Below are 22,552 nucleotides of genomic sequence, written 5' to 3' on the forward strand. Positions count from 1 at the left end.
TGATACCCTGTTTCTTTCCTGGATATATTTTAATAATTCAAGACGGCGTATCGTATAGGCAATTTAGGTACATTACCATATATCTATAAGATTTACGCATTACCATTTACCACGATTTAAAGATAAAATAGGATAATAATAATTATACAGAATAATATTTAGTATATCTTTAATCGTGGAATTACATTAAAACGTTCAATCACAGAATAGATGATTTTATAAATTTTGTGGTTCAATCACGTGACCCTCGCCTTTGTTATTAGTGTTATTACTTTGTTGGGTCATTACTCATTATTCTCCGTCTATGATCTATCATTTGCTTAATTGTTTGGTCGATATGTATATACATTTATTTCAATTTTAAAATATAACTTTATCAAGTATAAAACTGTCTAAACTACATTAAACGATAATATTATAATAATAATTCAATATTAATAATTAGATATATATATACTCACTAATCACTATTCTGTTGTCGGTAATCAAAAACGTTCTTATGCCGTTCTACCTACGTTTTGTTCAAGTTCCGTGTGCGAACGATGTGTTTTATTTCATGTTTCTGTGTATATTACGTATACTAAACGTACAACGAGAAGGATGTGAAAATTCTTTGGAATTCGTGCACTCCTCAAAAAATATATTTCTAATGACGTTTATCAGCAGACATCGCAAATATTATGGTAACACAAGCTAAAATCCGGAAATACCATGTTCTGAGTATTATCACATTGACCAACGTATGCACGAAACGTGGATTATAAGGTAACATTTTAGTCTTGTAGTCTAGTTAGTAGTCATTTTTTAATTTTTTACACTCTGAATTATAGAATGTAAATATGTAATAAAGAAATGTCTCTAGTCTAAACTACGACAGAGGCACTATCGAGATCGTTTTGAACTATTTAACGAATATGAAACTGTTTCCATTATAGTTTTTGTTATTAAACGGCGCTTTCGTGCATGTGTTTACAAAGTACATTAATTTTCAGATTTAAATATTCCTAGCTGACCGAGGCGGATCTCGTCGAAGATCTTTTCTTTATTCTCCTTTAAAAGATTTTGTACATGCATGTATTACGTCATGACATATTAATTCTAATATTTCACGTTCAGTGGATCTATTTTACTTTGTCATTTTCAATACTAGACTAATAGAGTGGATTGTCCAAATATCATCAAATTTAAAGATGAATAATATGAATAAGCTTTACTAAATAACTTCACTTTTGGATTTTTTAGTGCTTTAGTTTTAAAGCAAGTAAGAACATTTTATATTTACGAACAATTAACAATTGTTCTCTCTTTATACAAAGACCCCTAGATAATATGTTTAGCTTTTTAATAATTGGTCAATTCTAATATTGAAAATAATAGATTAAAATTGATTCTTAATGTAAAATTTGACATGTTATAAGTCAGTAAGTTGTAGACAACACAGGAAATATGGGTGGATGTCCTCTTAAAAAGAAACTATAAATTATACAATAGTACAAGTACATACCAAACATAGTTCTATTCAAAATTAAAAGTCCGTCCATAGTAATTCTGTGGTATTAGCTTTACTACTAGTGTGAATTGATTTATCATCATACTTAAAGATAAGCTGTATATTATCTATGATATCTAGATATTCTAGATAAATCTTTATTCATATTACAAATTTTAAAGTTAGTTTTAACAATATAGAGTATAAGGTACAACAATTATTTTAGAATGTACATAATAAATAAAATAAGAAAATAATGAATTTGTTTCATGACTGTGTTTTTTAACCACAAGTCATTTTTTTTATTAAATTACATGAAAAAATAATTTTATCAACAAAATAAAGTTAAAACAAATAAACTAAAAGATAATAATATACTTAATGGCTACATAGGTACAATAAATTATAAAATATATTTATTTTTTTGGTTTTTAAATCATTTTAATCATGCAATATAATATTTTAATGTTTAGTGTAAAAATATTGAACAACATAAATACAGGTATTTTGTATGGAACATCGAAACACTTATATTTAAATGAAAAAAAAATTTAAATATATTTTTTGAGTATATTTAAGTTATACCCATTATACTATGTTACAGATTGATATAATACAATTTGAATGAGAACAAAACAAATTTATACAAGTCCACATCTCTAAGTGTGTTTATATTTCATGTTCAAGACCATCTCCTTCGGTAACCAATGCCCTTTCCAATATAACCCGTCCTTCTTTATAGCGCTGATTTTCTTCCATGGCAAATTCATATATCCATCCCAACTTTGTGTCACAATTTTTACAGGATACATCTCGCACTATATGACGACCAGTTAACATTACTCGGTCTTGCACGTCACTATAAAAAGATTTAATAATTTTTAGATTATAATAATGACAACTATATGCCTAACTTAAGTTTAATAATTATAATTTCTAATAACACAATAAATTATAACTAATGACAGTAACTATAATACAAAAATTAGAGGTACTTTTTTTATTTGATTTAGCAGTTTCAATTTTATCATAAACAACAACCACAAGAAAAATCATAATAAATGATTAAAGAAATTATATTTCTGAGCATTAAAAGAAAATTGTTGATTATGATTCATAATTATTTTGTTATCCCTGTCTATTTTAATCAAATTTTTCTTTTCTTTAATTACTATTTGAAAACTTAATATTATAAATATCATTAAATTTTCTTTGTCAAATTGCCCATTTGACTGTAAGTTAATTAAAATAAATAAATTAAATTAAAACATTTTGAGAATATTCATCCATCATTTTATTATTTTATAAAGTAGTAACAGTAGTAACACCATACCTATAATTGAGGTTTACAACTTTGTTGAATAGGAATGCTCGACCTGTTGCACCTGTGAATCTTGTACTAATCAACTCATCACGATTAGTAAGGTTTGTGTCGCATGCAGCACACGCATACAGTCGGTCACCGCCTACGTGATCGAGAAATATTCGACCCATGGGAACTGTTTCGGCTTGTTGGACTATGAAAAATGTCAAACAATTATAATTATGATATTGTGTGTAAATGATTTTTCTCGTAGTTGGCTCATTAGTCTTCGAAAAAAGTCTACAGTATTTAAGATCAATAATCCTTATGTCCTACCCCTACTGGTCGTCGAAAATTTGATTTAATATATTCGTTATCCAATAGATCAATGTGTGTACGTAACAGTTCGATCAAATCGTGATCAAAACATAAAAAGTCTTTATCTTAATTTTTAACAACAGAATTTAGTCTCGATCAACATGAAACAATTGCACAGTAATGTAAGTGAACAAACACTTATCGGTAATCAATTTAATACTAAGTATTGCCACAGAATATAACAATTATGGATTGCGTACTAAACGAATTAACACAAGAGTCAAGAGTGTATAACTGCGACGTAATTTAACATTAAACATTAAAAATATGTCTTTTTCACTTTTTACCATTATTTACGTCTTTTTGTGTTTACTTTCGATAATAGAGCGTAATCAGCTATTGTCATTCCATGTCAGCTGTTTTCTTGAACAATAACAATGTATCAGCTGACTTTTATGAGACAGACAAAATTGTTGTGATCTATTATCATTTTTAGTGTAGCTCTAAAATAGAGTGATTTACTATAATAATTAATAATTATATAGATCCTTAACAAATACTATAAATGATATATTTTATAGTATTTGGCCTTAATTAGAGGTATGATTTTTATTATGTATTGTCATTACTCATTTGTCATATTGATTAATGATTTTACGTATTCGTTTCTGTATAATATTTGCAGTTAAATGGGAATAAAATATACTTACGATTCATTGAAAAAAATTATTTTGCATAAAAAATAATATTTTAGGAATTTGAAAATTTTTAATACGTTAAAGATAATAGAGAATATTTGAAAATTAAAAGTAAAATGTTCTTCCGAAGAAAATAATCAATAACTTATGTCATAATATTACATATTAATGTTTTTTAATATTTATGAATCAATTAATTGTTATTGTAAACATATTAAATTTAAAGTAAATAGTTTTAAAATATTTTTTTATTTTTTCCAGAATATTAAAATAATATTTAAAGATATAAAACTACGGATGTTTTTAAAGAATATTAAGAGAATATAATATTGCCTTTTTGAAACTTTAAACGACATAAAAACATCATATTTAAGGGGTTTTAAGTAAAAATAAATCCGATCTCTAATAAGTACCTAATAACAATCTAAAGCTATGGATTTATACCTATTACTATTATTCATGCCTAAATGATAAAATACAATAGGTACTACGTAATACACTATCAAAAAATAATAATTAACTATTATTATTTATTTCATTTAATATTTTAATCACTAAATCGATAATGAAGTGTTCATTATTCAAGATAAATTATTGAAAATTAGAAAATAATTCCTTGGACAGTCATAGTTTATAACTAGGTACTATCATTACTAATGATTCAGTTCTTACATAATACTTGGGAAGCCTTTGAAAATATGTAATTAATATGCCATATGGCGATGTTTTACAGTTTAACCTCTCGTCTTCTCGGGTTTCAAATATTAAATAATAACACATTGAATAAACGATCATTCTGTTGTTTTTAAGTTCCACTCAACAAGGACTTAAGATTATTCATCAAGGTGGGTTAATATTAATTTTTTTCAATTATTATATTCTAGTATAGTAGTATGCTTTTATAGTTATGGATTGTTTCAGATTTTGTACCAAATATAGTATTATAAGTAACCTATAATAGTTTATAAATATTCTTCAATTCATTATTATTGTACGAAAAATATTTATTAAAATAAAAATATAAAATAGAATATAGCTGTTCGAATATCGATTATTTTTTTTCAATGTAATTATTTATTTACAAATGGTTTACTATATTTTACAGTCTTACAGATAAAAAAAAAAATTAATTTTTGAAGTAGGTACCTACCTATATGGATCAAATTCAGATAAACCGTAGAGTAAATATAATAATTTCTATATTTTTTATAATTACCTATTAACTAGATAGATATTTTTACAAGTACTTTTTATTATCTTGTGAAGTGTGAATTTTTAAATTTTAACTTAATTGGTAACTTCTACCTAATTTTAAACCATATAAAATTGAAATACCTTTTGTTAATTATTGTTTAATCGTCAATAATTTTTAGTTAAAAACAATTTTAACTATTTTGTTTTTTAAAGTGTTCATAAATATTCATAAATATTATCAAATATAATTAATTTATATTCATTATTTAATTAAACAGTTGTATACATGTTAAAAGGTAATCAAGTATTTTTATGTATCTACCTAGTTACTAGTTACCAAACTAAAAATTATTCTATTGATTAATTTTTAAAATGAAAATTTAAATAATAAGTGAATTTAAATTTAACAATTATTTTTACATGTATTCTTGGTACAGCTTCAACAACTTATGTTATTAACTTACAACAATATTAAATATTAATACTACATAATATGATTGAATAAAGTATGTGATAGTTTGATTCCCACAAATTGGTATAATAGGTGCCCACATTCTCACAGATGTCAATAAGACGTGAGAAGTTGATTAGATTAAATTACATTTTATTCAAATATTCTTAAATGCACTGTTGTTCATTTCATAATATTGTCTTTTCATATAATATTTCACAATACTAAAAAAAAGTCATATTTAAAATTTTTAAAAACAAATATTTATATATAATACTAATTGATTATTCTTATACTGCTCCATAGGCGTGCACAGACTTCAATTTCTAGTTGAACCTGGAACAATATTAATGCTCCAATACTTGGACAGTGCCCCTAATTTCTTTTTCAACACATTAATGTACAATGGACAATCTAATTGTAAATTTAAAACTGTGTAAATAGAATCAAGTTGTATGTGCTAATTTGTAGACATATATTTTTGAAGTCCAAAATTTTCATGATCTCCTTGAACATATTGTTATAATTAAATATAATATACTCACACAAATTTGAAATTTTTTTTATGCCCCTAAAAAGATTCCTGTTGATCCCTTTGCGCACGTCTATGAAATGCTCTTTAACTATTGTTGGTGAGATTGTATAACGACATTCAGAACTTATCTACAGTTTCAATTCAGAAAACCATAAATATATTTTTGTGAGCGCTAACCTCTAAAATGTTAAGCTAAATGGGACAATAAAAATCAATGCAAGTTTTTAGAGATGTACATAGCTTAATTTATATGACAGCATTCATACTATATAAAGAATGAATAAGTTTTAGCCATTTATTTTGGTTAATAAATAGTGCAATAGCTTAATAGTTAAATTAAGAGAATATGAAATATGTTTTTAAATTGTATGCAAATATTTTTTTTTTTTATTACAAACAGATAGTATTCACATTTTTTAAATATTTTATAATTCTTAGCATAATAATGATAGCAATATAAAAAACATAGCAATAGTGTTAGGTAATCTCAAAAAATTCTGATACCAACAAGTAGTGGTAGGATAAACAATAAGTAGCTACCTACCTGCCAAATTTTACAGAATTTGAAATTAAAATTAATTTTATATATTTTATTTGTTTAGGTGATGACCGTGGTAAATGTTACAGTAAAATTTTTTGCTCAAGCTCGTGAATTGTCTAAAGTAAAGAATACGACTATTCAATTGCCACAAACTTTATTTGGACATGATTTACGTTCCATTTTGACAGATCAATTTAATTTATTATCAATAGGAAATATATTTATACTAGCTGTCAATGAAAATTACATATCTGATAATTTGGAAATCACTTTAAGAGAAAAAGACGTTGTGGCTGTTATCCCGCCAATAAGTGGAGGTAATAAACTAGTAGACAGATTTAATTCATAACAGTTTCTTATAATCCTACTTGGTAAGCTTTCTAGTAAATTAATATTTTGTCAGGTTAAAAAAAAAAATGATTGATTTAAAAATTGTGAATTCTGAACTGGATATTGGCTCTGCTATGAATTCTGTCAACTCACCGCAATGTGGAGCTATATCAATATTCATTGGAACGACTAGAGAACACTTTAATGGAAATAAAGTAAAAACATTATTTTACGAAGCTTACGAGTCAATGGCGTTGAATCAAATGAAAAGTATCACTGTGTTGACTAGACAAAAATGGCCTGAAGTTGTCAACATTGCAATACATCACAGGTAATTTAAAGAATTGATAGATTACATTAATAGGTTATATCTTAACGTTTCAAGTACAATTAATGTAACCTGTTTAATAATCAATATTTTATAAAAGGATTGGTGAAGTAAAAGTTGGAGAAGCTGGTGTAGTGATTGCCGCCTCATCTCCTCATCGCAAACATGCTCAAGAAGCCGTCTCGTTTATACTCGAAAGACTAAAAACCACGGTTCCCATTTTTAAAAAAGAACAGTACGAAGACGGCAGTGGTGTATGGAAAGCTAATGAAGAATGTGCTTGGAAGAGTAACAATAATATATCGAACTGCTAAATATTAAGTTAAAATAATTGGACTTTATCTTAGTTGGATACTTGATTATTTAATATAATTAAAATAACTATAGTAATTAAATTATGATTGTGAATTGAATTCAGGAATTATATAAGATTAACGTTAGTATACATTGAGATTATGTTAATGACAAATCTTTGAGCTCAAATACTTTTTAAAAGTAAGACAAAACTATTCCTCGAGGTCTTCCATGTAGTATGTAAGTCCGTGTTCATTTATAGGCTTAACGTAAGTTCTTTTATTGATTGTGATTTAATATAATTTTTGTACTCGTGTATACTAACCGAGTATTGTACTATTGTAATAAAAAAATACAATAAAATAATCATCAAAATGAATGTTTTTATTTTTTTTTTCTCCTATTTTCTGTACAAAATGTTCAAAATGACAAATTAAACATCTGGTTAATAGTATAAAATTTAACATATAACAAATCAAAACACTTATGCCTTAAACAGACTAAAAATAATGGAACCACAATATTATGGCACTAGAATTAGAAAAAATATATATATAAATAATAGATTGCATCTTCGTTTTTGCTTTATTTACCATTTGGTGTCTCAGTAGTTAATGTACGACTGTTAACCATTCAATATAGTTTTTGTTTTTTTTTTTTTTTCAAAAATAATATACATAGACCGTGCTATAGGTTTTGCAAAAATATACTAAGAATACATTCTATCATACAATTGTCAGACAAAAGTTTTGATTGTTGAGAACAAAATGCACAAATGAATCATTAAATTAAAAAATATATGAAAATATATAATAAAAGTATTTTGGTCTTTGATATGTAGTCGATGTTTAGTCGCACCTCCATTTTTGCATTGCTTCAACGCGGGCATCTGGTGCCAGTTGACAACGAACACCTTGAAGTACATTGCACGTTGCTTGGCTGGCAAGTATAATGGGTGTAAGGGCAGTAGGAGGTATTTGCCGCATAACACCACCGACCATACCAGCAGTACCTTTGATCTCATGTTCTTCACTTGCCACTCTAACTATAGTTTGTGCTGTTTCACCAAGTCCCTAAAATGAACACAACATAGATCAGTAATATTAAATTACTAACATGCAGACAAATAATTTTTTTCTAGAAAAAATTATTTAATAGTTTGATTTCTACATTTATTGTAGCCCTAGAGGTTCATCGAGTTTTATGCTATACCAATGCTTATAAGTATTATTATTGATTGGAATAATATTGAAATAATTAAAACTATAAACACTAACTTCTTTAACCAACATAACAGCAGTTGTTACTCCTTCTCGAATGTCGGCAGGATGTGATCGTTTATTAGGACGATTTCTCTTTTTACCTTCTTGTAGCCTTAATTGCCGCATACTTGGTCCTGGGTTTACCATGTCATAAGTAGTTTCAGCTACCCTCTATACAATAATTATAAATTAAAATACCTTCTTCTTGATACCTCCATTGGAATATTCTTACATACCTGAATAAGGTTTACAATTCTGGTGGCTATTTCAAGAGCTGCCATTGCTGTAGAGGTAGTAAATGAATTAGCGCCTCTTTGTAAACCTCTGACTATTCTACCGTCTTTTTGGTATTGTTCAATAGGGAGTTGTACTAGATCTCTAAAGCCTTGTATTAGTCTGACAAATGAATACATTGGACCCACACCACCAAGTAATGATGGAAGCTGATGTTTTTTTATATCTTGTAACCATTCCTGGGTAACATATGTCAATAATTTGTCGAACCCAAGTAAACTATAAAAATCAATAACTCATATGAATCTATGACCATAAAACATATAAGAAGATAGTTATATTTTCTTACCCATGCTTATGTACAATACGTTTCAAAGTGATCTCTGAACAATTGAGCTGTGCTAATCCCATTAGTAAACCAGCCAATGAACCTTGTCTTAAATCAATATGTCGTCCTTCATAGTCTAAGCGTATAGTAACATCTGGAGAAAATACAAATTGTCTTATGTAAACAGGAGCTTTACTGTCACTTGGACTTGTGCTAGAGTCTGGTTTGGGAATAACAGGTATATCTTTTAATCCAAAATGCTGATCAAATTCATCATTTAATTGAATCAATGGGTTAGGTGGAATATCCTGCTGCCCATCAACTGTGTTTCCAAATGTCATAATTGGTTCTTCTGATTTTGTGGGTATTTTCTTTTCAGCCAATACTTCTAGAAAAATTACAGTTAAAAAAAAAAATTCAAAATTCAATAAAAAAAGAGAAGTTATAATACCATCTTTAGTTTTTTGACCAAGTGCATTAAATTGGTTTACAAATGAGATAAGGAATATCAATGAATCTTGATCAATGTTAAGTCTTAATGGTAACATGGACACTTTCACACAGCATTCTTGAACCTTTAGATTAGAATCAGGTCGTATATGGGCGGCTTTGGCAACAAACTGTCAACATTTTTATTTGAATTATATTTTGGAAAAAAAAAACTATCAACCTTTCTTACCATATTAGCATCCTGCTGTTTAGGCATTGCCTCACTTGAATAGAGATATAAAAATTTATTGATGTTAGATGATGCTAGTTTGTCACGGATTTCTAAGTCTTGAATCAGAATCACTTGCCTCATTGCTTGCTTTGTATGGGATGGGTAAATTTCATGCTGGAATCGTACCTAATAATAAAATTGTTTTAATTTTATATTTTAATTAATTAATACAACATGAAAAAATACCTTATTTAATTGAAGTTGCATTAATACATGATGTTGTCTTCCAGTACCACCCTTTGCCTGCCAACTAGTAGGTAAAACACTACAGCAAAATCTTGTCCTGGCTTGAGATGTATTGGATCCTTTTTTTGAAGTAGGATTTTTCTAATAAAAAGAGGATTAACAATTATTATGTACAGCATAATTTAAAAAAATTATTATTAATTACCTGTGAATTTATATTGGTTTGGGAATAATACCGAGAAAGAGAAGGCCTTAATGTGTTTGGAGAAGTTGGACAAGAATTCCTAAACAAAGTACCCACCATTTTATTAATATAACAACTTAATTTTTGTTTTACATACTAATATACAATTAAATGTACTTACGTTTCTGATACTATAGTGACATGTTTGGTCAATTCATTATGAATAGTTTTAGTACTAAAGTCAGTTCCACCATAAATATGCCAAATTAGAGTCATTTCTCGTAATGTATATTTAACTACTGGCATTGGATATTCTTTGGGAGCCTGTAGCATATCTATTTTTCCAACAGGAGCTTTAAAATAGTTGTTAACCAAACGTAATTGTGTGTCTGTTAACATACGCACTTCTGGTATGTTACTTCGAGGCTAATTACAATTAATGAAAAATTAATAATTCAAAATTGGATATATTTTACAATTAATATAAAATCATACCATTTTTCCTGAACCAACTTCGTGTTCAACAAAGCAAAATTCTTTTTCAATAAAATCATCTTCTACTTCATATTGCAATAATGGTTCATTATCCAAAGGGGTGACTATTTTATTGGTTTCATCAGGAAAATAAAATACTTCAATTCCCTTATCACTTTGACTTGAAGTTGACTGATTTGAACTTTGCTTTTTCACTGAATCTCCTGGAGTTTTAGGGTTTTTATGACTTGTAGTTTCTTCATGCATAGCTTCCATTATAAGACTTGATAATGAATTGTTGTCAGAATCAGCTTGATCTAACAAAACAGGATCTTCTTGGTCAACTCCTTCAAACTCAGTTGTTTGTTCTTCTACGGAACTTTTATCACCATCAGAAGCCAAATAACTGAGTATACGGCAAAAAGCAAATGCAGAGTCTGCACATGTTCTTATATGTATAACATTCACAGCCATTCTTAAGTCCACTTCGGGTTGTACCAAATCATTTGACTGTTTAGAGTTTTTACTGAGCTTTAAAGAAAGTTCAAAAACACCCAAGTCCATTACACAAATATAATGAGACACTAAATCTAAATTTTCTGATTTAGACAGACGAGCAGAAATAAAGAAAGCTACATCCTCAGATACGATTTGAAGAGTTGATGCTTTAGATCTTGCAACAATATTACTCGATAAACTAAAATTACCAATCGTAAGCACACATTGGTATGGTAAATGGAGTGGCCTGTAAGATTTAAATAGTAAAATAATAGATTCAATTTAAATATAATTAATTAAATTACTTACCTATAATCAATGATACAATCACTAATGTGTTGATGTAGTTCAGTGATTACATGAGGCGATTCATACCCAGCAACAGGATAATCCACAACATCAAAGAAATCGGATAGTTGATGATACCAACTTTGTGCAACAACACTAAATATATGCCTTAAAGTGGTACCATAAATTTCATTCGCTACCCTTATTGTCTAAATTACATAAATGATTTATAAAAATATGATATAAAACCATTTAATTATCATAAATTAGTAAATAATATTACTTTTATATGATTGCAAACAGATATTTCAACCACAACTGTCAACATATCAGACTTGTTAATATCAGATCGTTCTTTAAAATCCATTCCATCAGGTATTTTATACAACACACGTTGTAATGATTTATTTTTTCGACATACAACTTCTTTTGGGGTCAAAATGTCGGTACCATTTGTTGCAAAATCTAAGTAAAAATTAATATTGATATACAAACTCAAAATCAATAGTTAATGATCATCAAGTTAAGTTTGAAACTTACTTTCATGACTGAAGGAAAATTTATTAGCTTGGATACAAATAAAATTATGCCTAGGAGTATTTTCATATCCAGCTGCAGTGTATAAATAAAGATCATCAAATGTAATTTGTATTTCTCCATAATGTTCTGGAATAACTCGCCCAGAACGATCCTATTAAAACATATACAGTCACAAATCGTTTGTAATTTTCTTGTTTATGAACATAAACATAATTTATATAATTAATAATTACCCTAGATTGTGTAACAACAGTAAACAAGCATTGTGCCACATTTAAATTAAGACAAAATTCAGTTCTTTTAACAATTGGATCAGCAATATTCATACTAGATTGTCCACACGAATAATAATTATTGGATGTTTCATCTTCTGATTCACTTTCAGAATCTAAATTATAAAATAATATCCATTAATGAAAGATATTAATTTTAAAATTTATTATTTTTACCAAACTGAATTCCGGATTTACAAGGTGCAAAATAACGAGTCTTATCCAGTATATTTGATAATCGATTAGTATCATCTCCAGATGATGCAGGAGTCGGAAATGATGGAGACCAAAAAAATAAATCATTTGTAAATCTAAAATAAGAAAAATTTATTTTAAGTATAGAATTATTTAAAAAAATATATATTATTAACCTGTTGTAAATAATTTCATATATATGTTTGGAAGGTAATGTGATAAATAGACATGGTAAATTTATATCTAAATACACTTTAGCATTAGCATTGGTATTTTCAACAAATTCCATAATTTCTTCTCTAGAACCTGGAACTACTTGTATTTCCCCATCACCTAATTTACGTTCATGTTCTTGACCATCAGAATGATGATTTCTTTGTCTCATAATTTTTTTAGAAGCAAATGGTGATGGTTTTTTACTAGATTCGACATAAACACTGCTTGTCATGTTCTGTTCAATGTTCAAATTGCCATTATTTCTTTCATCTTCAGCATTAACAACTGGGCATAATCTTAATGTTAATCTTAAAAAAAAAAAAATAATAAATAAATAAATATTTACTTTTGGTAAGACTTATTTTATAATTTAATGATGAAAAGGAAAGTAATTAGTAATACGTTATACATTTATTAAAATATTTGTTAACTAATGTTTACTAAATGGTATTTAATTAATTTACTAATTACTTTCAAATAAGTTTTAAAAAATGTTATTTAATTCAAATTTTTTAAATTTTCTAACGTTATTATATTATTTAGTATAAAATTAAACCGTATAAAAAAAAAATTAAAAATTTGAAAATAACAAGTAGTTACTTTGGTCTACGTTTAGCATCCATTCTAATAGATTTTAATTCATCATCAATTCCTTTACATTTAGCAATGGGAATTATATTATTGGTGTTTCCTTCTTGAAATAGAGCTTCAATAGACCGACATTGCAATTCATAACCAGTAGAAACAGTTTGTTGTGATGTTTTTGTAAATGACCCCTCAACATCAGACAAATATAACCATAAAATATCATCTCTTAATATACGTTTCCACCATGGTAATCGATTAATATCACTTAGAGGTCGTAAATCAGGAACAGGAAATCTAAAATAAAAATAGTTAGTTTTATAAAAATGTATGATTATTACCAAATAATTACAATAATTTCTTACCGAAACTTAATAGTCAAATAGCTAAAATTTAAAGTGCAATTTATATTTGTATCATTGACAGATTCAATTACTTCATTAAACTGAGGCTGACTAACCTAAAATAAAAAGAAAAAAAATATTTAAAAAAATATTTATATATATATAACACAATTGTCATACATTGAAAGTATTTTTTTTAGAAATCTTAAAATCTGGATTGTAAATGTATGAAGATAAGCGGTTAATCATTGATATATCAACTTCAGAAAATGCTTCTTGCATAGTAATCCTGGAAAAAAATGTGAGTATATTAATATAAAAAAATAAAAGTAAAATCAGTAAAATAGAATACAAAATATTCAAAACCAAAGCAAAAAAAAAATATTAGTTGAAATCTTTAAATAAGTTTTTAAATAGAAGAACAATAGAACCATTTCTGGCATAAATCTTAAAATAAATCTAGGTAATTTAAATTACCTCAGTGCTAGTAAAATTTCAATTATTTTTTAACCATATACTTTTATGAACTGTAAGTATAAAAAACTTACTGCATATTTTAAAAGTTAAAAAGTTTACAATTAAATATTTTTTCTTTAAATACTTAGGGCCGTTCTTACTATGTTCTGTTAGTGCCTGATAACACTAACCGGAAGAATTTATCATGAGTTAACCGAAAGAATTCTACTGGTTAGTCTTGACCGACACTTAACCTGACATTGTAAGAACGGCATTTAATGGCAATGTAGTATATTAAAAATTTTAATCTTTTTCCTTTAATTTTATTCTTTATTTATGAAGTACTATGATAATTCTATGTAAATTTTACTAATTAAAATTAATATTATTAATGACCAAAAAGTTTTTTTATCTTTAAATAAAATAATAAAGTGAATATTTTTCAATTTTAACCTATAATTACTTTTAATAACATTACAGTTAAGTTAAGAAACTATGCCTTAGACAATTCATAATTTATCAAAATAATAACAATAATAATAAAATTAAATAAAATTTGCAAAATTCAATTAAAAAAATTGAATTATTAAAGAATATTGAAGTATGATTTTAAACATAATATATTAAAAATATATATATAATAATACTTTATTTCTGAAGTGACTGGATTACAATATCGTGTAGACTTAGTGTTATGTTTGAATTGGATTTGAATGTCTGGCTGATGACAAGATGTACTTGATATTTTTGGAGAACTCTTGCCGTTTTCGACAAATTTTAAAATCTACCAATATCAAAGATAATATGTATAAACTTTTTTTGATTTAATAACAAGAAAAACATTTTACCGGAATATATTGAGTTGGTTCTTCCATAGTTTCAACAAGAACTTCCATTAATAATACATCAGATCCTGAAGCAATTATATTAACATCTTTTACAGTCTCGTTAGTTTTTTCATCACCTTCTAGTATGACATTTGTAGCTACAAGCTTCAAATGGTTTTTTTCTAAAGATTTGGTAATTTTATCACAATCTTTAATAATGTCAGCATTTTGAACAGCCATAAGATATTGATGAGATATTTTACGCATCTCATTCAAGGAACATTGAGTAATAACATCGGTTTCCGGGCAAACAGCAAGAATATCATCATGTAGCAAAGCCACACACAGTGAAGTTAACTGTATATTAAAATGGTTGGTTTCGCCTAACCATTCATTTTTACCTAAAATTAAAATTATTAGAAAATTATAGAAAACCAAAAAATAATACCAATAATAGCTTTGAAAAAAAAATTACCTTTATGTCTATGCTTAGTGTGACGAGAAGACACTTCAGATTTACTAAAAAAAAAACCATGACTGTCAAATATTAATATTTAAAAACATGTGTTAGAATAAATGTATTTACCTGCTAGCTACACTACTCATACTAGAAGTCATAGAAGAATTCATACTTGGTGCAAATGTTTTGATTTTAGCACCTTGTAATGGGAAAAATTCTTCTTCATCATCTAAGTAAATAATTAATAAATTAATTTTGAATAGGTCTACAGAGTATGATACTATTACCTTGCAAATTTGACCATCCTTGCATTCCTCTCAAACCAACATCAGCATCAGGTCTAATGTCAACGTGATTAAATAAATCTAATTCTATACGATTAAAATCAGACTCAGTCATTGGTTTTTGTACAGGAGCGCTAAGTTTTTGTTCTGTTAGAGGCTTAGATATGCCACGCAAGATTTCTATGACTAAATACAGTTGTCTTGGAGAAAAAATAACATTAAGTGGTCCAAAGTTTATTTCCAAGCTCAGTTTTGGACCAGGAAGACTAGGATTATGTTTAAGTACCATTCGAATAATTTGAGTACCAGTAAGTTCAGCAATAGTTATAGGCTCTGTAGTGCTTATTTTTGAATTCTTAAAAAAAAAAAAAAATTTTTTTACAAAATTTAGTAAAAATTCTTTATTGCAAGAAGATTTTAAGTAGAAAGAATTCAAAAAAAAAAAAAATAAGAATAGCTAAAATTACTTAAATATAATATATATCAGAGGTGGCCAAACTACGGCTCGCATCTTATCATAACATTTTTACAACAAATTTTTAAAATATGAATTTATGTATTATATAATAATATGACCTTTTTTGTTTTTACATTTTGACTCTTCCATATTTATTAATATATTTGGTGGCTCACGAGTCTCTTCTCGCTGGCCACTCCTGATATATATACCAAAAATCAAAACAACATTTCCAATTTATAAAGTTTAGGCACTTTTTTAATAAATTAAGTACTCACAAAATGTATACAAGTATAAAACATCATTGTACAGATCACATATTATTCAGAATTTTATATAATATTTAAGAATTTGAAAAAAAATTTAATATAAAATTATTTTGAAATAACTTACGGGTTTTTCATTATTAAGTTTAGGACATTTAAACTCGTATGTCTGTAAGAACACTCCTTCAATTATTAATTTTTTTGTAAGAAAAGCTAAGCTATCATATAATATTCCTTCTTTTGATTCATCTGCTACTTCATCAATATAATCTAAACTGTAAGAACAGAAATTAAATTGAAAAATTTGGAAATTTAATTCATTTAACTTACACTTACCTTATTATATGCAATTGTAATCCTAATCCTAATTTCATAAAATCTGGCATATATTCTAACTTTATCACAGTATTTGAAAATTTCACTTTTATTCTGTTAAATACTAAAATTTCAAAAATATAAATAGTTATAATATATTATACCTCTAATGAGTTATATTCAATTTTGATAATTTAAAAGGGACAACGCAATTTAATAGAACAGTCATGAACTATTAAATTAAATTAGAGGCCTTTAGCTCATTATTGATTCATAAAATTTTTAGTACTTTTTTCATCCTTAACAGGATGGCAAACATTTTTATAGGATCTAGTAAAATATTAATTTTTCTAGTTCAGAGCTTAAAGGCTTAATCTATGATGCGTTGCTTGAGCTCTACTTGCCCGGGTCTACTACTTATGTTAAATAAAATTATTTAATTCAAATTTACTAGATTCTATGGCCTGAGTGAACACTTCTAAACCTGAAACTTGTTCAGATTCTGGTGCATTATCAAAACTTTCTTCATAATCACTATCTGGTGAAGAATATACACTATTTGACATGGACGACCAAACAGATTCCAACATAGAACTAGGTATTCCTAAAAATAAGAGAATGTACATATTTTTTTTATACTTCAGTATAAATAAATTATTTCGAGTTTTATTTACCTTCTGTTTCTTTAACATTTGGTCTAACAGTGAGGCTAAGCCCTTCAATGTGTATTACACTGGATTCTTTAAGCATATTCCTCCATGGTACTGAAAGAGATATTTTTTGCACACTACCTTCGACAAATTCAAATGGTAACTGATGCTCATCTCCTACATCATTCAGTGCCTAAAGATAAACCATTGAATTATAAACAAGTCATGAGAAGGTATAGTTCCCAAAATCCATGTCTGTCAAATTATTTATTTTGAAAATTTAGTATTTACCTAACAAAAGGAAATGTCTGAAAAAATTTAAACTAATTTTTAATTTTTCATAATTAAATAATATTTTAAGTTTAAGTAACTAGTAAGTATAATATTATATGTTATAGCATGAATATGATATTAACTTATAAAAGATATAAGCAAGTTATGCTACATAATGACAGCAAAGGCCCACCTATTTAATTTTTTTTTTTTATAAAATAAAAAATAAATGAATAAATTGTAGACAATGGATACATAATCTATTAGCAATAGAATCATTGTTAATTATGTAATCAAACAAATGTAACACACATTTAGTAATCTATTGTTTCATTGTCAGCACAGCTGATGTAGAATTCAAAGAAAGACAACACAAAACTAACCTGGACATCGAGTACAATGTCTTTGATAGACACAGCTCCGTCCGGCACATTTATGGACAGTTGGTCGGACTCGATCTTGTGCTCAAGAAACCGTCCAACGTACCGCTGCAGGAGGTACCGACAGCACCTCTTTTGCAGATTCTCGGTGCAAAAATTGAACCACGACATTGTGTGCGGCACATGTAAGGCAGTTTATGACGTTTTTTTGGCACACAACCTCTATCACTATAATACTATATATATATGTATATTTATTTTTATTATATTATTGCTATAATCCTCGACGCCCACACACAGCTCTCGATCTGGACCCTGTAGTAAAGACGTACGAGTTGTATATATAGTGTATTATATGTATGTATTACATAAATAAATAAAAATCAAATAGAAACCGTGAGTGCGTCTCCGTCGCGGCCGTTCGTTCGACTTTGCCAATGTTCTGCGACGACGATTTGGACCGAAAACGACACAATGACGAAATAATATGGTCGTTGTACTATACTATTATATTTTTTTTTCGTACGAAAACATCACAGTATAATAAATATTTATGTATTACAATAATATACGACGTACCTACACCTGTTTATAATATTATATTATACTGTCGTTTTTTTTTTTTTTTTTTAATAACAACTACCTGTACAATATTATACTACGGTAGATATTTTTTATGCCTATGCGTACGGAAAAAGAAAAATAATATATTACATTAATGAGAAAAAAAATAAAAGTCGCCACACGGGACACCAAGAACACGAGCGATTAATATTGCGTTTCGGGTATAGACCACAGTACGCACGTCGTCGACGGCTGTGCGCGCGGAACAAAGGAAAACAGTAAATACACACTGGCAGTGGTGTGTGTGCGTGCACCACCACCGCCTCCCCCACACCGCTCCGTTCCCCGGACAGCAGAACGCCACCGCGACCACGGTTATTATCACACGCGCGCGGAACAAAAACAATAATAAAAAACATATGATTCGACCGCCGCCGCCGTCGTACTGCCTAAGGCCAATCCGATCAAAACATCCGCGGTGCGCGCGCACCTTCCTACTCCCGCAATGTTTAATGTATTATTATTTTATTATATTATACTACGTACTATATATATAGGTACCGCGTATGCCGTGTCCCGGAGGTTTCGTGATGATTGTGTGCGGTGTACGTTATATTTTAATATTTATTTTTTTTTTTTAGTTTATACACGTACACCGAGTACGGACGAAACACGTCGATGGTCGATATTAGGTATACGATATAATACATATTGTCGCGGAATATTATTATTATAATATTATTCGTTTTCCTCACTGTCGTCGTATATTATAATATAATGGTAGGTAAAATCGTAATAATTAAGTAAAACAATAATCCGTAACCTACTCATCAGTGCAACACCACTGTTGTACAAAGATTATATATTCCACGAGGTGCTAACAATTTATTACGGTACTCTAGATATACCTACGTTGTTTTATTGTGTCTTTTTTTTTTTTTTGAAGTGTACGACGTTAGAAGATGATATATTTATTTCAGCTGGCAACGATTTTATATACGTGTAAACAGAATCCAGTGATTTTATAATTCTACGCCGTACAATACAATACATTATACAATGCAATACAACACAATACAACTTAAGATATTTTACATTATAGAAATAATATTATAGACATTGCCTATACATGTATACACTGCAAAGAGTGTACCTCCAACTATCCTAGTTATTTTATGTTTTTATCTTTAAAAATCACTAAACATTGTCGTGATGACGAGGACACGCGGTTTTCAAAGGTACCTTCCAAATATTATGATGTATACATATATATTTTTAATTTTATTAAACAATAATTATTCATAAATTATTCATGAAAATTCTTAGTACCTGGGGGCTAGGAGAGTGTATTTTTTTAGATATTAACGATTTGATTTTTTTTTCATCTCAAAATAGTCGAATAGTTATAAAATTATTTATTTATTTTTAAGTTTTATACTATAAAAATAGCACTTAAAGCAGTTAAGCCGTGTTTGAACTAGATAATATTCATTGTGAAGTACCATTTTAGATCGTGGTATTTGGTATAAGATTATAAATAATATTTTACAATTTTTGAACTTTTAGGCTTTTAGCGTGTTTCTACGAAACTTTCGTTGATAAAATCGGGTCGGTTGGTCAGTAACCCTATTATAGTAGAGCTACTCGGTCGTTACGCCAAGCTTCCAACCAAACAACGGGAATTACGTCATATATAGGTGCCTACACTACCCGAGTACTCGAACCCGAATACCGTTTTATGAGTTATAGTGCACTACCAATACTAATGCTATCTACAATATTTATTAATACTTGTATAACTGATATAAAAGTATATAATAATATAAGTTAATAATCTTATTACATTGACCCAATAGTAATTTATAATTATTATTTTTGATAAATCCTTTATACTACATCTTAATAGATTAATAGAATGTTCTTTGACTATACGAATACACACGCTACAAGACATAAATGTTATAAACAATAGACACACATAAATAAATCATATCCGTGAGTGTAATATGTCTATATGGTAATGGGTAGTTTTCGTAAGAATTCTGAAACATATTATATAGTTTTCGAAAACATAATCTATTGATACGAAATACACGTCTTAAGTTTATACTAAGGTTTCATAACAAAAACGCATTGCCAATAAGAATTAAATATTCAAATAAGTTTAATTATGCATAACACTGAGAGTATATAGATAGGTAAATAAATATTATAGGTACCTACAATATAAAACGACCTATAATCCTATATAATATTTTAATTATGATAATATCACCTACCTCTATACATTTTTCCGAAGACAATGATTATTGATTAAAGCGAGTCAAGCGAGATATATCTGGTTTACGCTGAACATTACTACGCTTTACGCGGCGCGTGCAAATGCAAAATTACGTTTGGTCGATGGGGGAGAAACGGTTACTTACATTGTGCGCAAGTCCACTGTTGCATCCTATTGGTGGACGTCATTACATATATATATTATTCGTATTTGTGTTATTTTTTGATGTCCGGACGTTTGATTTCTACTATAAATTTTAATAACTATTGCGAATCGAGTCTGTAACGCGGTACACTATACAACTACACTGCAGACACATAGTATTTATATATGCAAATATAATATATTTATATGATAGGCTGTACTTTAGAATGTAGTAGGTATAATGTATAAACGTCGTCTGTTATTATATAATAGTTGTTTTTTTCTTGTTATAAGGCTAAAACGTAGTTGATTTTTTTTTTTATTTTATTAGTTAATTATACGCATTGAAAAATTGATTTCTCCGCACTCGACCCAGATGGAAAATAATCAAAGTAGAGCCATCATCGTTATAGGGATTCAGTCTGTAAGTCCCAGCAGATATATTAGAATAATTATAATAAAGCATAATATTATGCGATATACATAAAATAACGGAACTCGGTAGTCACTAGTCTGTGCGGGTCGAGCGGCGGCGTTGGTATTTAGGCGAATGAGGCGGTTTGGCGAAAGAAATTCTGTGGCGGAACACTGCAGCAATGCTACCTGTAGAACAGGTGTTGGCCGGATGAACGCGAGTAATACTAGCGATAATCGCCGATGATAAATCAACGATGGGGCAATAATAGGAATGATGGGACAGGTAACTTATTTACTGTACGATCGTTTTTTTTTTTTAAATAATTTCAATGTTATCGCCATATCATCATACTATTATATTATTACACGCGCAGTATTATTTAAAAAATCAGTTTTCGACCAACGGCTTCCATCCTACGCATCAATGTATTTTTTTTCGTCGTCATTATATATTTATACATTGTTATTATAATATTATACTATATACAGTCGTTGGTTATTATATTATTTATTTGGCTTTCATTTTCAGGGTCATTAAATTAGTATAAAACACGATTTTTCGTCATTGGCCATTGTTTCGGAGCCACACAGGTACCACTACTATATTTAAACTACAGTATTACATATTATTATTTATATATATACTATATAAGTTAGGTATCTACTACTAATGTATGTAGTATGTAGTATTTTATTATTATTAATATTTCTCATTATTAAGGAAAAAATAATAAATAATAATAATACAACTATTGAACTATGGTATATAAATTGCGTATTTACGTATACTTATACACGTGCACTTATAACAATAATATACCAACCTATAAAATAGTAGGTTACCTACATAATATCTCTGCACGGTTTATCTATATAACCTATATAATATTTTTATGTAATGTATACAGGAAGAGTATTCACTACATAATTAATTGTTGGATCAAAGTTGGAATGGAGGGGCAGCTATAAG

The 22,552-nt window shown here is 28.0% G+C and overlaps 3 protein-coding genes and 1 long non-coding RNA gene across 11 annotated transcripts; 2 read left to right on the top strand and 2 right to left on the bottom strand.

Annotated features, from left to right (window-relative positions):
* Positions 1 to 461: 461 nt before the first annotated feature.
* On the top strand, positions 462 to 8,153 carry LOC114124332 (molybdopterin synthase catalytic subunit 1). Of its 6 annotated transcripts, XM_050201778.1 has the most exons (4): positions 6,585 to 6,650; positions 6,742 to 6,846; positions 6,933 to 7,190; positions 7,288 to 8,153. In XM_050201778.1, the coding sequence occupies exons 3-4, from the start codon at positions 6,946 to 6,948 to the stop codon at positions 7,499 to 7,501; spliced, it is 459 nt and encodes a 152-aa protein (XP_050057735.1). In that variant the 5' UTR covers positions 6,585 to 6,650; positions 6,742 to 6,846; positions 6,933 to 6,945; the 3' UTR covers positions 7,502 to 8,153. The 6 variants fall into 6 exon arrangements, with proteins under 6 accessions (XP_050057738.1, XP_050057739.1, XP_027843358.2 ...); XM_050201781.1 differs by lacking the exon at positions 7,288 to 8,153 and adding an exon at positions 462 to 765 and having other exon boundaries at positions 6,591 to 6,846; positions 6,933 to 7,080; XM_050201782.1 differs by lacking the exon at positions 7,288 to 8,153 and adding an exon at positions 3,582 to 3,710 and having other exon boundaries at positions 6,591 to 6,846; positions 6,933 to 7,080.
* On the bottom strand, positions 1,751 to 3,451 carry LOC114124349 (protein yippee-like 5). The gene is made up of 3 exons (XM_027987577.2): positions 3,129 to 3,451; positions 2,823 to 3,006; positions 1,751 to 2,348 (listed from the first exon to the last, which is right to left on the bottom strand). The coding sequence occupies exons 2-3, from the start codon at positions 2,981 to 2,983 to the stop codon at positions 2,159 to 2,161; spliced, it is 351 nt and encodes a 116-aa protein (XP_027843378.1). The 5' UTR covers positions 2,984 to 3,006; positions 3,129 to 3,451; the 3' UTR covers positions 1,751 to 2,158.
* On the bottom strand, positions 7,845 to 21,037 carry LOC114124331 (autophagy-related protein 2 homolog B). 3 transcript variants are annotated; one of them, XM_050201771.1, is made up of 30 exons: positions 21,020 to 21,037; positions 18,180 to 18,491; positions 17,548 to 17,716; positions 17,325 to 17,477; positions 16,895 to 16,997; positions 16,686 to 16,833; positions 15,839 to 16,190; positions 15,678 to 15,780; positions 15,567 to 15,610; positions 15,113 to 15,492; positions 14,912 to 15,048; positions 13,989 to 14,097; positions 13,830 to 13,924; positions 13,480 to 13,761; positions 12,840 to 13,187; positions 12,646 to 12,779; positions 12,430 to 12,584; positions 12,197 to 12,347; positions 11,940 to 12,121; positions 11,678 to 11,865; positions 10,892 to 11,615; positions 10,578 to 10,822; positions 10,418 to 10,496; positions 10,213 to 10,353; positions 9,985 to 10,152; positions 9,757 to 9,925; positions 9,327 to 9,693; positions 8,980 to 9,256; positions 8,759 to 8,914; positions 7,845 to 8,554 (listed from the first exon to the last, which is right to left on the bottom strand). In XM_050201771.1, the coding sequence occupies exons 2-30, from the start codon at positions 18,345 to 18,347 to the stop codon at positions 8,330 to 8,332; spliced, it is 5,952 nt and encodes a 1,983-aa protein (XP_050057728.1). In that variant the 5' UTR covers positions 18,348 to 18,491; positions 21,020 to 21,037; the 3' UTR covers positions 7,845 to 8,329. The 3 variants fall into 3 exon arrangements, with proteins under 3 accessions (XP_050057728.1, XP_027843357.2, XP_027843356.2); XM_027987556.2 differs by lacking the exon at positions 21,020 to 21,037 and adding an exon at positions 18,572 to 19,335 and having other exon boundaries at positions 9,327 to 9,690; XM_027987555.2 differs by lacking the exon at positions 21,020 to 21,037 and adding an exon at positions 18,572 to 19,335.
* Positions 20,237 to 22,314, top strand: LOC114124333 (uncharacterized). Its single transcript, XR_007604444.1, has 3 exons — positions 20,237 to 21,589; positions 21,671 to 21,865; positions 22,112 to 22,314. It is a non-coding gene; the product is annotated as an uncharacterized LOC114124333 (long non-coding RNA).
* The last annotated feature ends 238 nt before the right edge of the window (positions 22,315 to 22,552 follow it).

The sequence above is a fragment of the Aphis gossypii genome, chromosome 2 (genome assembly GCF_020184175.1).
Source record: "Aphis gossypii isolate Hap1 chromosome 2, ASM2018417v2, whole genome shotgun sequence".
NCBI lineage: Eukaryota > Metazoa > Arthropoda > Insecta > Hemiptera > Aphididae > Aphis > Aphis gossypii.

Bases quoted from the DNA above. Each gene is read 5' to 3' on its own strand.
- LOC114124331 (XM_050201771.1), bottom strand. From the start codon at position 18,347: ATGTCGTGGTTCAATTTTTGCACCGAGAATCTGCAAAAGAGGTGCTGT. The intron at 11,866-11,939 runs GTAATATTATTT...TATGTAATTTAG, and splicing joins CTGTTTGCAATCATATAAAA to ACAATAAGGGTAGCGAATGA. The intron at 10,354-10,417 runs GTAATTAATAAT...TCTTTTTATTAG, and splicing joins AAACCAATATAAATTCACAG to AAAAATCCTACTTCAAAAAA.
- LOC114124349 (XM_027987577.2), bottom strand. From the start codon at position 2,983: ATGGGTCGAATATTTCTCGATCACGTAGGCGGTGACCGACTGTATGCG. The intron at 2,349-2,822 runs GTATGGTGTTAC...ATCTTTTTATAG, and splicing joins GTTGTAAACCTCAATTATAG to TGACGTGCAAGACCGAGTAA.
- LOC114124332 (XM_050201778.1), top strand. From the start codon at position 6,946: ATGATTGATTTAAAAATTGTGAATTCTGAACTGGATATTGGCTCTGCT. The intron at 7,191-7,287 runs GTAATTTAAAGA...ATTTTATAAAAG, and splicing joins AACATTGCAATACATCACAG to GATTGGTGAAGTAAAAGTTG.